General features: G+C 43.1%; 1 protein-coding gene across 1 annotated transcript; it reads right to left on the bottom strand.

Annotated features, from left to right (window-relative positions):
- Positions 1 to 822: 822 nt before the first annotated feature.
- Positions 823 to 10,103, bottom strand: LOC311117545 (beta-2-microglobulin-like). The gene is made up of 4 exons (XM_084192466.1): positions 9,932 to 10,103; positions 9,336 to 9,608; positions 4,860 to 4,896; positions 823 to 1,343 (listed from the first exon to the last, which is right to left on the bottom strand). The coding sequence occupies exons 1-3, from the start codon at positions 9,993 to 9,995 to the stop codon at positions 4,883 to 4,885; spliced, it is 351 nt and encodes a 116-aa protein (XP_084048592.1). The 5' UTR covers positions 9,996 to 10,103; the 3' UTR covers positions 823 to 1,343; positions 4,860 to 4,882.
- Positions 10,104 to 14,546: the final 4,443 nt, after the last annotated feature.

Below are 14,546 nucleotides of genomic sequence, written 5' to 3'. Positions count from 1 at the left end.
TGACTTGATTCAGTTTTCATCACTTGTCTTTGCTTTAACTCGTCTCAATAGATCATGTTGAATAGAGTAATAGATCAATACTTTTGTACTCTTCTTTGTAGTTGCTCGACCAACTCATCAGTTGGTCGGTTCGATTCCCGGGACCACCCATAAGTAAAAAAAAATTAAAAAATGTTATGCATGTATGACTGTTAAGTCTCTTTGGATAAAAGCATCTGCTAAATGGCATATTATTATATTACTTAATGGACCCGTCATTTTTGCTTTCTTGGTTTGACAGCTTGTAAAGGTTCATCGTGAGTACAAGGTGGTAACTGTTATTACATTGGCACACTGTATCATTTAGAAATTGTTACAAAGTCATGAAATGAAAACAACCATGCATAAAACCAGTGACAGACTAATCAATAAATATGTCGACAATTACAGCTTGCTTATTGCTTCTTATTGCAAGTGGACCACACAACGGTGTGTCTGATCATTTAACCGGCACAGACCATGGAACTTGAGGAGAGAGAAATAACGTGAATCCGTCACGTGATCTAATGTCCTGGCTGTAGAGCTTGTGATTTATATAGAAATATTTCTATGGTGATTTAGCCCTCAACCTACTGCAGAAGAGGCAACCCTCTCTTCAACGTTAGATTGGATGGTCTGCTCCAAACAGTACAGGGTGAGACAGTGGTACATGACTTTTACATAATCTAGTTTCAGTAAAGTGATAAATTAACAGAATAGTATGAAATATAATGCATACAAATATCATGTCGCTTTTTTTAGACAAGAATAGAACAGGAAATTATTGTTATTAATGACAAGTAGTTCAACGACCATTAAGTCAGACTTTATTTATTTTGGTGATGTGTTTTTAAAAACCAAAAGAGAATGCACTTGATAATCTAAGCGATTTAAAAAATAGATTTAAAAAAGTTCAACATTTCTTCTCATCAATCACATCTGGATTGATCAGTTTTGCTCATTTCCTGATCATATCTAAGAGAAAAGCCAACATAGCTTGGGCCTACTGTATAGGCTGACAAATGACAAGCCTGGCTGCAATTAGGTTGTTCTCCTCTGGTGCAGATTTACAATCCCACAGATATGAGCTTCATTACTTACACACATCAAATACCACACAAATCAAGCACTGTTCAAATAAAATAAAATGTATGTTCAATATCAATGTCAAGTCGCAATGTGCAGAGACGGAGTCATCACAGATTTCACCTGCATAATTTTGATAGGACAGTGTTGTGAAGAGGAGTTTTGATAGGACAGTGTTGTGAAGATTCCCAGGAATATAGACAGCATCTGGAGTGGAGATTCTCGGAGGCTGGTGGATTCTGTGGTTGTCAACAACAACAACAATAACAAGAGGTCATTCATCTCATCCACATTTCATTTCCACAATGGTTCATGCTGACTTCATTCAATCTTACATATTCAGTACTAGGGCTGGGCGGTATATCATATTTTACTATATACCGGTATTGATGCACGGACCGGTTTGGGTTTTTACTTTACCTTCTATAACGGTATTTCAACGTTAGGTTTGTTAAATGAGACGCTATTACGCCGTGTCTAACGTCCGTTTTTATACTTTCCTCCGCTACTTGAGTCGTCTCTCTCCTCTCCCGCTCTCTCCACACAGATCTAGCCCCGCCCCCTGTCACTCAAGTAGCGCAGTTGTTGCTCGACCAGGAGGAGACCACTTCCCTCGTCTTGCGTTCAGACTGCATGGTCAATACAGCACATAGCAACAAGAATTTGATGACAACTATGCTGGCTGTTGTAGAATTCCACTATTAGTTTGTGTATCTTACTGTTTGCAAACAGCTTGTTTTGTATTTTCTTAGAAAATTGTGGCTAAAATAAATTGTTAGCCGCTAATCGCTAGTTGGCTAAACGTCAGACCAAACGTAGCTAGCTAATACAGCCCGGTACCAGTGAAGGTGTTGACCTAAATCAGCATGTTGTTTGTGCAACAGTATCTTCTAAATCAAAGAAAGGAATTACGCAAAGCATGAATATGTTAGCTACGTGAAGTAAAGAGAAAACATTTCATGTAGCCAAAGATTATAGGGTGCCGCCTGAAAACACCGACCAACACTTTGGTTCCTACCCTGTCAAACAACACTGTATTCAAAGTGCCCACTATTATATTCTAACTACAGAATTAGAAGAATCATTCTATTTCCATGATTCCATCAGTTCAACCAGGTGTTTTGATCTAAATCACAATATTTGGTAAAAAAAATAAGGCTGCGATTGTTTGCCCATATCGTGCAGCCCTACGTGGCAGTGTGGAAATGATCTCAAATGAGGAAATGCAGAAATGTATGAACGTACTGAAGATGGTTATTTTTGGTTGAAGTTTTTTGAACAGTATAAACCAATCAGAATGGAGAAAAACCCATTGAAATCACTTAGAATGTATGTGTTGCCTCCCTAGGGATGGGCATTTGAAATGATTTCACTATTCAAATAATATCATGCATTTTTCCCAGCTATCCAGATAATGGTTGTTAGGGTGCTATTCAGACATGTGAGTTTTTGGCTAGAGTGTTTACGCTAACAGTAGCCTGGCTAACAGCAACAGTGTTTTGGCTAACAGTAGCCCGGCTAACAGCAACAGTGTTTAGGCTAACAGTAGCCCGGCTAACAGCAACAGTGTTTAGGCTAACAGTAGCCTGGCTAACAGCAACAGTGTTTAGGCTAACAGTAGCCTGGCTAACAACAACAGTGTTTTGGCTAACAGTAGCCTAGGCTAACAGCAACAGTGTTTAGGCTAACAGTAGCCTGGCTAACAGCAACAGTGTTTAGGCTAACAGTAGCCTGGCTAACAGCAACAGTGTTTAGGCTAACAGTAGCCCGGCTAAAAGCAACAGTGTTTAGGCTAACAGTAGCCCGGCTAACAGCAACAATGTTTAGGCTAACAGTAGCCTAGGCTAACAGCAACAGTGTTTAGGCTAACAGTAGCCCGGCTAACAGCAACAGTGTTTTGGCTAACAGTAGCCTGGCTAAAAGCAACAGTGTTTAGGCTAACAGTAGCCCGGCTAACAGCAACAGTGTTTAGGCTAACAGTAGCCTAGGCTAACAGCAACAGTGTTTAGGCTAACAGTAGCCCGGCTAACAGCAACAGTGTTTTGGCTAACAGTAGCCTGGCTAAAAGCAACAGTGTTTAGGCTAACAGTAGCCCGGCTAACAGCAACAGTGTTTAGGCTAACAGTAGCCCGGCTAACAGCAACAATGTTTAGGCTAACAGTAGCCTGGCTAACAGCAACAGTGTTTAGGCTAACAGTAGCCCGGCTAACAGCAACAGTGTTTTGGCTAACAGTAGCCTGGCTAACAGCAACAGTGTTTAGGCTAACAGTAGCCTAGGCTAACAGCAACAGTGTTTAGGCTAACAGTAGCCTGGCTTACAGCAACAGTGTTTAGGCTAACAGTAGCCCGGCTAATAGCAACAGTGTTTAGGCTAACAGTAGCCTAGGCTAACAGCAACAGTGTTTAGGCTAACAGTAGCCCGGCTAACAGCAACAGTGTTTAGGCTAACAGTAGCCTGGCTTACAGCAACAGTGTTTAGGCTAACAGTAGCCCGGCTAATAGCAACAGTGTTTAGGCTAACAGTAGCCCGGCTAACAGCAACAGTGTTTAGGCTAACAGTAGCCCGGCTAACAGCAACAGTGTTTAGGCTAACAGTAGCATGGCTAACAGCAACAGTGTTTAGGCTAACAGTAGCCTGGCTAACAGCAACAGTGTTTAGGCTAACAGTAGCCCGGCTAACAGCAACAGTGTTTGGGCTAACAGTAGCCCGGCTAACAGCAACAGTGTTTAGGCTAACAGTAGCCTGGCTAACAACAACAGTGTTTAGGCTAACAGTAGCCCGGCTAACAGCAACAGTGTTTAGGCTAACAGTAGCCTAGGCTAACAGCAACAGTGAAAGAGATGTCATAGAACTGATTCTGTTTCAAAATACGTTTTCTGGTGAGTGTTTTTGCATTGATCTGTGTCAGTGTTGTGGTCTGTAGACTAACCGCTATTTGAAGTGGGGAAGATAGCACACCATTGTCAGGGTTGACCGGAGGGCCGTTAAGCGCTATGATAGTAAAATGCCTTTTAATGTAAAATGAACCCATATCCCATGAGAGACTAATGAGCTTGAAGATATAACAATGACTTTGTCCTCAGAACTGTAGGCTCCATTTAAAGTGCCCAACTGGAAACAACGTTCTGTCAAAGCCACGTGACGTCTGAAGCAGCAGTAGCTCAATGCGCCGTACATAAACACTGCCTTCTAAAGTTTGATGTTTTATTAAATTAAGCATTTCAAATGTTATGGTATATCCTTGTGTGTAACAATGTAACATGGATCATTTTAATTTATTGTTAAAATAACCGTGCTCATCACTACACTACTCACGAAGCACATTTAGAACTTTTATTATTAGAAAACATCAAATACCGTCAACAATACTGTGATATGATATTTTGGCCATATCACCCATCCCTACCATATCACCCAGCCCTATCTTATCACCCAGCCCTATCATATCGCCCAGCCCTATCATATCGCCCAGCCCTATCATATCGCCCAGCCCAATCATATCGCCCAGCCCAATCATATCACCCAGCCCTGTCATATTGCCCAGCCCTATCATATCACCCAGCCCTATCATATCACCCAGCCCTATCATATCACCCAGCCCTGTCATATCACCCAGCCCTATCATATCACCCAGCCCTATGCAGTTCTCTATACAGTAGTACAATAAAAACCATCAGTGGTTAGTAACCAAAGCTAAAGAACTGCCATATAAATAGACTGTTTCTCTACAAATGAAATGATCAGACATACACACCTGCAGGGATGAGCACCGAAGCCTCACATATCTGGTTCTGTAGAGGAAATAGGAAAGGTTGCTTTCTGTCAGTCAAGGGCACTTTTATATATATATATATATATATATATATATATATATATATTAGGGCTGTCAAAAATAGCGCGTTAACGACGTTAATTAGTTGTTTGCTGTTAATTACGTCAATTTTTTAAACGCATTTCACGCATGCGCAGTGTGACAAATTATTCAGGTCAGGAAAGTGGTTGGGAGCTAGAGGCGAGATGGAGCAAGGTGAGCAAAGTGGGCCTATTGACGGATTCAAATATAAAAAGAATGATGATGGTACAGTTAACAAGTACAAGGTTATTTGCAAGATTTGTAAGAAGGAGTTTCAATTTCACCGGAGCTGTTCAAGCTTGAAGTACCATGTCAACGCCAAACATGCGTTTGCTGGGCCGTCAGATTCAGCAAGTGGTTTGCGCCAGACCACGCTGAATGTTTGCAGGCAATTAACAAAATCAACCTCAGATAATTTGACCAACACAATAGCAAAATGGATTGCAAAGGATTGTAGACCCATTAGCATTGTAGAAGACTCAGGTTTCCTTGATGTTTTGCAAGTGGCGTCTCAAGACTCATTCTATAAGCCACCGTCAAGAGCCACAGCCAAAGACAAATATTATGGTGTGTAGTATGTTTCAGCTTGATTTAAAACACTGGCTGTGTTAATAAACAGACATAATATGAATAATAAACAGACATAATATGAAAATTATGTATCTGTGTCCTGTTATTTATCTTTTGGTATGCATTTCAGAAAAAAAATGGTTAGGATTCAGGTGTAATTGCAAATAGTGATTAATCATGATTAATCCACTGAAAATTCTGATTAATTTGATTAAAAATTTTAATCATTTGACAGCCCTAATATATATATATATATATATATATATATATATATATATATATATATATATACAGTGGGGAGAACAAGTATTTGATACACTGCCGATTTTGCAGGTTTTCCTACATACAAAGCATGTAGAGGTCTGTAATTTTTATCATAGGTACACTTCAACTGTGAGAGACGGAATCTAAAACAAAAATCCAGAAAATCACATTGTATGATTTTTAAGTAATTAATTTGCATTTTATTGCATGACATAAGTATTTGATACATCAGAAAAGCAGAACTTAATATTTGGTACAGAAACCTTTGTTTGCAATTACAGAGATCATACGTTTCCTGTAGGTCTTGACCAGGTTTGCACACACTGCAGAGAGGATTTTGGCCCTCTCCTCCATACAGACCTTCTCCAGATCCTTTAGGTTTCGGGGCTGTCGCCGGGCAATACGGACTTTCAGCTCCCTCCAAAGATGTTCTATTGGGTTCAGGTCTGGAGACTGGCTACGCCACTCCAGGACCTTGAGATGCTTCTTACGGAGCCACTTCTTAGTTGCCCTGGCTGTGTGTTTAGGGTTGTTGTCATGCTGGAAGACCCAGCCACGACCCATCTTCAATGCTCTTATTGAGGGGAGGAGGTTGTTGGCCAAGATCTCGCGATACATGGCCCCATCCATCCTCCCCTCAATACGGTGCAGTAGTCCTGTCCCCTTTGCAGAAAAGCATCCCCAAAGAATTATGTTTCCACCTCCATGTTTCACGGTTGGGATGGTGTTGTTGGAGTTGTACTCATCCTTCTTCTTCCTCCAAACACGGCGAGTGGAGTTTAGACCAAAAAGCTCTATTATTGTCTCATCAGACCACATGACCTTCTCCCATTCCTCCTCTGGATCATCCAGATGGTCATTGGCAAACTTCAGACGGGCCTGGACATGCGATGGCTTGAGCAGGGGGACCTTGCGTGCGCTGCAGGATTTTAATCCATGACGGCGTAGTGTGTTACTAATGGTTTTCTTTGAGACTGTGGTCCCAGCTCTCTTCAGGTCATTGACCAGGTCCTGCCGTGTAGTTCTGGGCTGATCCCTCACCATCCTCATGATCATTGATGCCCCACGAGGTGAGATCTTGCATGGAGCCCCAGACCGAGGATGATTGACCGTCATCTTGAACTTCTTCCATTTTCTAATAATTGCGCCAACAGTTGTTGCCTTCTCACCAAGCTGCTTGCCTATTGTCCTGTAGCCCATCCCAGCCTTGTGCAGGTCTACAATTTTATCCCTGATGTCCTTACACAGCTCTCTGGTCTTGGCCATTGTGGAGAGGTTGGAGTCTGTTTGATTGAGTGTGTGGACAGGTGTCTTTTATACAGGTAACGAGTTCAAACAGGTGCAGTTAATACAGGTAATGAGTGGAGAACAGGAGGGCTTCTTAAAGAAAAACTAACAGGTCTGTGAGAGCCGGAATTCTTACCGGTTGGTAGGTGATCAAATACTTATGTCATGCAATAAAATGCAAATGAATTACTTAAAAATCATACAATGTGATTTTCTGGATTTTTGTTTTAGATTCCGTCTCTCACAGATGAAGTGTACCTATGATAAAAATTACAGACCTCTACATGCTTTGTAAGTAGGAAAACCTGCAAAATCGGCAGTGTATCAAATACTTGTTCTCCCCACTGTATATATATATATATATTATGATTAACTCTCACTCACACACACACACACACACACACACACACTTACAAGACCCCCCACACACACTGAAGTCAGATTCTGAAAGAGGAAACTTAGCAGTGGGGGGGGGTCACCCCAGGTTTGGAACGTTGCAGTGTGTATGTGTGCGCGCTCACCCCAGGTTTGGTCTTGAGGTTCTTCGGGTGAGGGACTCTGCAGGTGTACACTAACTACTAACTGCTACTAAATACTAATTATAAACTGGGTGACAGCCGTGGTATATTTAAGAAATAAGGCACGAGGGGATGTGGTATATGGCCAATATACCACTGCTAAGGGCTGTTCTTAAGCACGACGCAACGCAGAGTGCCTGGACACAGCCCTTAGCCGTGGTAAATTGCCCATATACCACAAACCCCAGAGGTGCCTTATTGCTATTATAAACTGGTTACCAATGTAATTAGAACAGAGAAAAAATATGTTTTGTCATACCCATGGTATACGGTCTAAACTGGGTGGTTCGAGCCCTGAATGCTGATTGGCTTACAGCCATGGTATATCAGACCGTATACCACGGGTATGACAAAACATGTATTTTTAATTCTCTAATTACGTTAGTAACCAGTTTATAATAGCAATAAGGCACCTCAGGGGTTTGTGGGATATGGCCAATATACCACGGCTAAGGGTTGTATCCAGGCACAACACAACAAACAACCCTTAGCCGTGATATATTGGCCATATACCACAAACCCCTGAGGTGCCTTATTGCTTAACTATACTAGTAACTCACCCCAGGTGTACTCCTCTAACTACTAACTATACTAGTAACTCACCCCAGGTGTACTCCTCTAACTACTAACTATACTAGTAACTCACCCCAGGTGTACTCCTCTAACTACTAACTATACTAGTAACTCACCCCAGGTGTACTCCTCTAACTACTAACTATACTAGTAACTCACCCCAGGTGTACTCCTCTAACTACTAACTATACTAGTAACTCACCCCAGGTGTACTCCTCTAACTACTAACTATACTAGTAACTCACCCCAGGTGTACTCCTCTAACTACTAACTATACTAGTAACTCACCCCAGGTGTACTCCTCTAACTACTAACTACACTAGTAACTCACCCCAGGTGTACTCCTCTAACTACTAACTATACTAGTAACTCACCCCAGGTGTACTCCTCTAACTACTAACTATACTAGTAACTCACCCCAGGTGTACTCCTCTAACTACTAACTACACTAGTAACTCACCCCAGGTGTACTCCTCTAACTACTAACTATACTAGTAACTCACCCCAGGTGTACTCCTCTAACTACTAACTATACTAGTAACTCACCCAAGGTGTACTCCTCTAACTACTAACTATACTAGAAACTCACCCCAGGTGTACTCCTCTAACTACTAACTATACTAGTAACTCACCCCAGGTGTACTCCTCTAACTACTAACTACACTAGTAACTCACCCCAGGTGTACTCCTCTAACTACTAACTATACTAGTAACTCACCCCAGGTGTACTCCTCTAACTACTAACTATACTAGTAACTCACCCCAGGTGTACTCCTCTAACTACTAACTATACTAGTAACTCACCCCAGGTGTACTCCTCTAACTACTAACTATACTAGTAACTCACCCGAGGTGTACTCCTCTAACTACTAACTATACTAGTAACTCACCCCAGGTGTACTCCTCTAACTACTAACTATACTAGTAACTCACCCCAGGTGTACTCCTCTAACTACTAACTATACTAGTAACTCACCCCAGGTGTACTCCTCTAACTACTAACTATACTAGTAACTCACCCCAGGTGTACTCCTCTAACTACTAACTATACTAGTAACTCACCCCAGGTGTACTCCTCTAACTACTAACTATACTAGTAACTCACCCCAGGTGTAGGTCTTCAGATTTTTCAGGTGGCGGACTCTGCAGGTGTACTCCTCTCCGCTGGCTGGTGTGAAGGCAACACTCTTGGTGAGGTGGAACTGCCAGCCCTGTTCGAAGGCCAGGTCTGTCTGCTTGGCGTTGGGGATCTCCACGCCGTTCTGCAGGAGCTGGATGCTGATGTCAGGGGGGTGGAAGCCACTCACGTGACAGATCAGGGTGTTGTCCTTCCCATAATCCCCTGGGTTACGGCTGTACACCTGCACCTTGGGAGGAGCTACAGGGGGGAGGAGGGAATGGTACACAGTCAGGCACACACACACACACACACACACACACACACGCAGTATCACAAAAGTTGATTATCTTATTCTCACTATAAAAATAAAATAGTCATCTCTGCTCAATTTACATTTGCTTAAAAGCGTAACCCATGTAAAGTACAAATTTGCTGTCGACTTAAGACATAAGTTAAGGAAATATATAATTGTTTTCACGAACGTCGTGGGTGAGGCCTTTCAAATGAAGTTCGTACACAAGACAATCCCATCAACAGGCGAATTAATCATAAAGACCAAGTCATAGTTTTACTTTACTTACATTCTTTTGCGTTTATGTTCACCAACACGACGCAGAAAGCAACTACGGACAAAACCGTTTTCATGATTTATTTTCCCAAGTCTTTCCAAATGCTGAAAAATATATCAAACTGCACCAAAACGGACAGTCGCAAACGGTGAGATGAAACTGAAAGTAAAATAGATATTTTACTGCGACGCAGTGAAGCCGCACCCACTTCGATTTATGCACCAATCGAAAATCCTACTTCACAGTTGCTATGTCGTCTTCTCTAGATGTTTCTTTAGGAAGTCTGATGCAGTCAGTTACAAAGTTGATGCAGTCTTCATTTTATCAGTTACAATGTTGCACACGTAATGCATTGAGAGAAAGTATGGTGAAAGGCCATGTACAGTATAGTCATAATAAAGTATGGTGAAAGGCCATGTACAGTATAGTCATAATAAAGTATGGTGAAAGGTAGGCCATGTATAGCCATAATAAAGTATGGTGAAAGGTAGGCCATGTACAGTATAGCCATAATAAAGTATGGTGTATGTACACTGAACAAAAATATAAACGTAACATGTAAAGTGTTGGTCCCATGTTTCATGAGCTGAAATAAAAGATCCCAGCAATGTTCCATACGCACAAAAAGCTTATTTCTCTCAAATGTTGTACACAAATTTGTTTACATCCCTGTTAGTGAGCATTTCTCCTTTGCCAAGATAATCTATCCACCTGAAAGGTGTGGCATATCAAGAAGCTGATTAAACATCATGATCATTACACAGGTGCACCTTGTGCTGGGGGTAATAAAAGGCAACTCTAAAATGTGCAGTTTTGTCACACAACACAATGCCACAGATGTCTCAAGTTTTGAGGGAGCGTGCAATTGGCATGCTTATTGCATGAATGTCCACCAGAGCTGTTGCCAGAGAATTTAATTTATCTACCATAAGCCGCCTCCGTCGTTATAGAGAATTTGGCAGTACTTCCAACCGTCCTCACAACCGCGGACCACGTGTAACCACGCCAGCCCAGGACCTCCACATCCAGCTTCTTCACCTGCGGGATCGTCTGAGACCAGCCACCCGGACAGCTGATGAAACTGTGGGTTTGCACAACCAAAGACTTTCTGCACAAACTGTCAGACACCGTCTCAGGGAAGCCCATCTGCATGCTCGTCATCCTCACCAGGGTCTTGACCTGACTGCAGTTCAGCGTCGTAACCGACTTCAGTGGGCAAATAATCACCTTCGATGGCCGCTGGCACTCTGGACAAGTGTGCTCTTCACGGATTCATCCCGGTTTCAACTGTACCAGGTAGATGGCAGACAGCGTGTATGGCAGACGTGTGAGCGAGCAGTTTGCTGATGTCAACGTTGTGAGAGTGCCCCATGGTGGCGGTGGGGTTATGGTATGGGCAGGCATAAGCTATGGACAACAAACACAATTGCATTTTATCAATGGCAATTTCAATGCAGAGATACCGTGACGAGATCCTGAGGCCCATTGTCGTGCCATTCATCCGCCACCATCACCTCATGTTTCAGCATGATAATGCACTGCCCCATGTCGCAAGGATCTGTACACAGTTCCTGGAAGCTGAAAATGTCCCAGTTCTTTCATGGCCTGCATACTCACCAGACATGTCACCCATTGAGCATGTTTGGGATGCTCTGGATCGACGTGTACGACAGCGTGTTCCAGTTCCCGCCAATTTCCAGCAACTTCGCACCCTTGAAGAGGAGTGGGACAACATTCCACAGGCCACAATCAACAGCCTGATCAACTCTATGCGAAGGAGATGTGTCGCGCTGCATGAGGCAAATGGTGGTGTTTTCTGATCCACGCCCGTATTTTAATTTGTTTTTGTATCTGTGACCAACAGATGCATATCTGTATTCCCAGGCATGTAATATCCATAGATTAGGGCCTAATTAATTTATTTAAATTGACTGAATTCCTCATATGAACTGTAACTCAGTAAAATCTGTGAAATTGTTGCATGTTGCGTTTATATTTCTGTTCAGTGTATGATCTGAAATGTCAACATTGTCATCATTATTTATTACTATGCTGTGTACCAGTGGTCATCGGCTGGTCGATCTCTAAGCCATTCCTAGTCGATCACCAAACATTTCTGTAAAAAACCCAATGATAAAGCCACAGATAGAACAATGAGACATATATTTCACCAGATGTATAAATGTGAAGCATCCTGTTAGAGTTTCTTCTATACCCTATTTGGCCGGCAGTGGGAGAAGATGGAACGAGATGGATTTTGGCCGAAATTCTGCAAACTTTCTCATTGATGAAACATTTGATCTCAATACAGTTTTCTGTTCCCAAAACTAGAATATGTTATGAACAGAGTGGGCTACGTTTTGTAGATTTTACCTTTTGCTAAAGTTTTCAAAAATCGCGTTGTTTAGGACCGCAAAGGCGATTTGAGTTATTGCACATGCGCACTTCACAGAGTAGGCGTTCCCTAACGAAATTTGCAGATGCATTCTAGAACACGCCAATAGGATCTTGCTCCCGTGCTTGGCTCTGCCCATCTCCTTGCTTGTTCTGCCCACTAGGACTCATTTGTTCCCATTGGAAACGACAGGCTGTAGTCCATCATGGTTTAGTTATACAAATATTTGATAAAGCCTTGTGTTCCTATTTTTATTGATTCGTTTCGTGCTGTTAACGGTAGGTGCACTTGATTCAGCAAAGTGTTCCCATTTTGAACCATTTCATGTGTCTGACGGTAGGACACCCAGCCTACCCGGAAGGTCCAGAGAGCAAATCAAGTGCATCTATAGGCCTACTGTTGGCCAATCAGATAGCTCAGATCACCGTGTCTGCAGTTTCCTCTTGCCATAGACTGTAAAAAAAAGCCTCAAAAGCTCAGCAAAGTTGATAACACGCCGGCTCACTCATTTGGCATGATTAGGCCAGCAGTAGGCTAATCCTGATTGACGAAGGCGCCATTTTCTGAGCTAAACTGACCAAGACGCACCTTCAACAACAACACATTAAACCCTCACATAATTCTGCCCCGAAACAATGACAACTTCTCTCAACCAGTGGCGTATGGGCTTTTTAAGGTGAGCGCTGATGCCGCCCTTTGATAAGCAGTTCTCACTTTATCAAAGGCAGGGGCGCAAAATATTTTGCTTGTCTATTCCCAGCGTGCCTCTCCAGGGTGCTGTTGGAGAGACGCATCTCTGCAGCGCTCCACCAAGTTCCATAAAACATTTTTTTGAACATAAATCATGCAGTATGCGACCCGTCATTCACGGCAGGTGGATCGCCACCCAAACTCTTTAAGGAATACCTGGGATAGTATAAAAGTAACCCTTCTAACCCCTAAATTTAAAATTTAAAATTAAAAGCATAATAAAAGATCACCAAGAACACAGTGGCCTCCATCATTCTTAAATCAAATAAGTTTGGAACCGCCAAGAGCTGGCCGCCCAGCCAAACTGAGCAATCAGGGGAGAAGGGCCTTGGTCAGGGAGGTGACCAAGAACCCGATGGTCACTCTGACAGAGCTCCAGAGTTCCTCTGTGGAGATGGGAGAAACTTCCAGAAGGACAACCATCTCTGCAGCACTCCACCAGTCAGGCCCTTATGGTAGAGTGGCCAGACGGAAGCCACTCCTCAGTAAAAGGCACATGACAGCCCGCTTGGAGTTTGCCAAAAGGCCCCTAAAGACTCTCAGACCATGAGAAACAAGATTCTCTGGTCTGATGAAACCAAGACTGAACTCTTTGGCCTGAATGCCAAGCGTCACGTCTGGAGGAAATCTGGCACCATCCCTATGGTGAAGCATGGTGGTAGCAGCATTATGCTGTGGGGATGTTTTTCAGCGGCAGGGACTGGGAGACTAGTCAGGATCGAGAGAAAGATGAACAGAGCAAAGTACAGAGAGATCCTTGATGAAAACCTGCTCCAGAGCGCTCAGGACCTCAGACTGGAATTAGGTATGCAGACAGAGAAACACACACACAGTCAGGTAGGTATGCAGACAGAGAAACACACACAGTCAGGTAGGTATGCAGACAGAGAAACACACACAGTCAGGTAGGTATGCAGACAGAGAAACACACACAGTCAGGTAGGTATGCAGACAGAGACACACACAGTCAGGTAGGTATGCAGACAGAGACACACACAGTCAGGTAGGTATGCAGACAGAGACACACACACAGTCAGGCACACACACATGCAGTATCACAAAAGTTGATTATCTTATTCTCACTATAAAAATAAAATAGTCTCTGCTCAATTTACATTTGCTTAAAAGCGTAACCCATGTAAAGTACAAATTTGCTGTCGACTTAAGACATTTGCCAGTCGGCCGGCCGGCCAGGTAGATAGGGAGAGTCGAAGGTGGAGAGCCATGCGTCGTCCGAAACACGACTCTGCCAAGCTGCACTGCTTCTTGACACACTGCTCGCTTGACCCGGAAGCAAGCCGCACCAATATGTCGGAGGAAACACTGTCCAACTGACGACCGAAGTCAGCTTGCAGGCGCCCAGCCCGCCACAAGGAGTCGCTAGAGCACGATGGGACAAAGACATCCCAGCTGGCCAAACCCTCCCCTAACCCGGACGATGCTGGGCCAATTATGCACCACTCCATGGGTCTCCCAGTCAGG

Source organism: Coregonus lavaretus (assembly GCF_964263955.1).
Source record: "Coregonus lavaretus genome assembly, contig: HAP1_SCAFFOLD_175, whole genome shotgun sequence".
Lineage (NCBI taxonomy): Eukaryota > Metazoa > Chordata > Actinopteri > Salmoniformes > Salmonidae > Coregonus > Coregonus lavaretus.
Note: the sequence above shows the minus strand (reverse complement) of the source record. Positions and strands in the feature narration are given on the sequence as shown.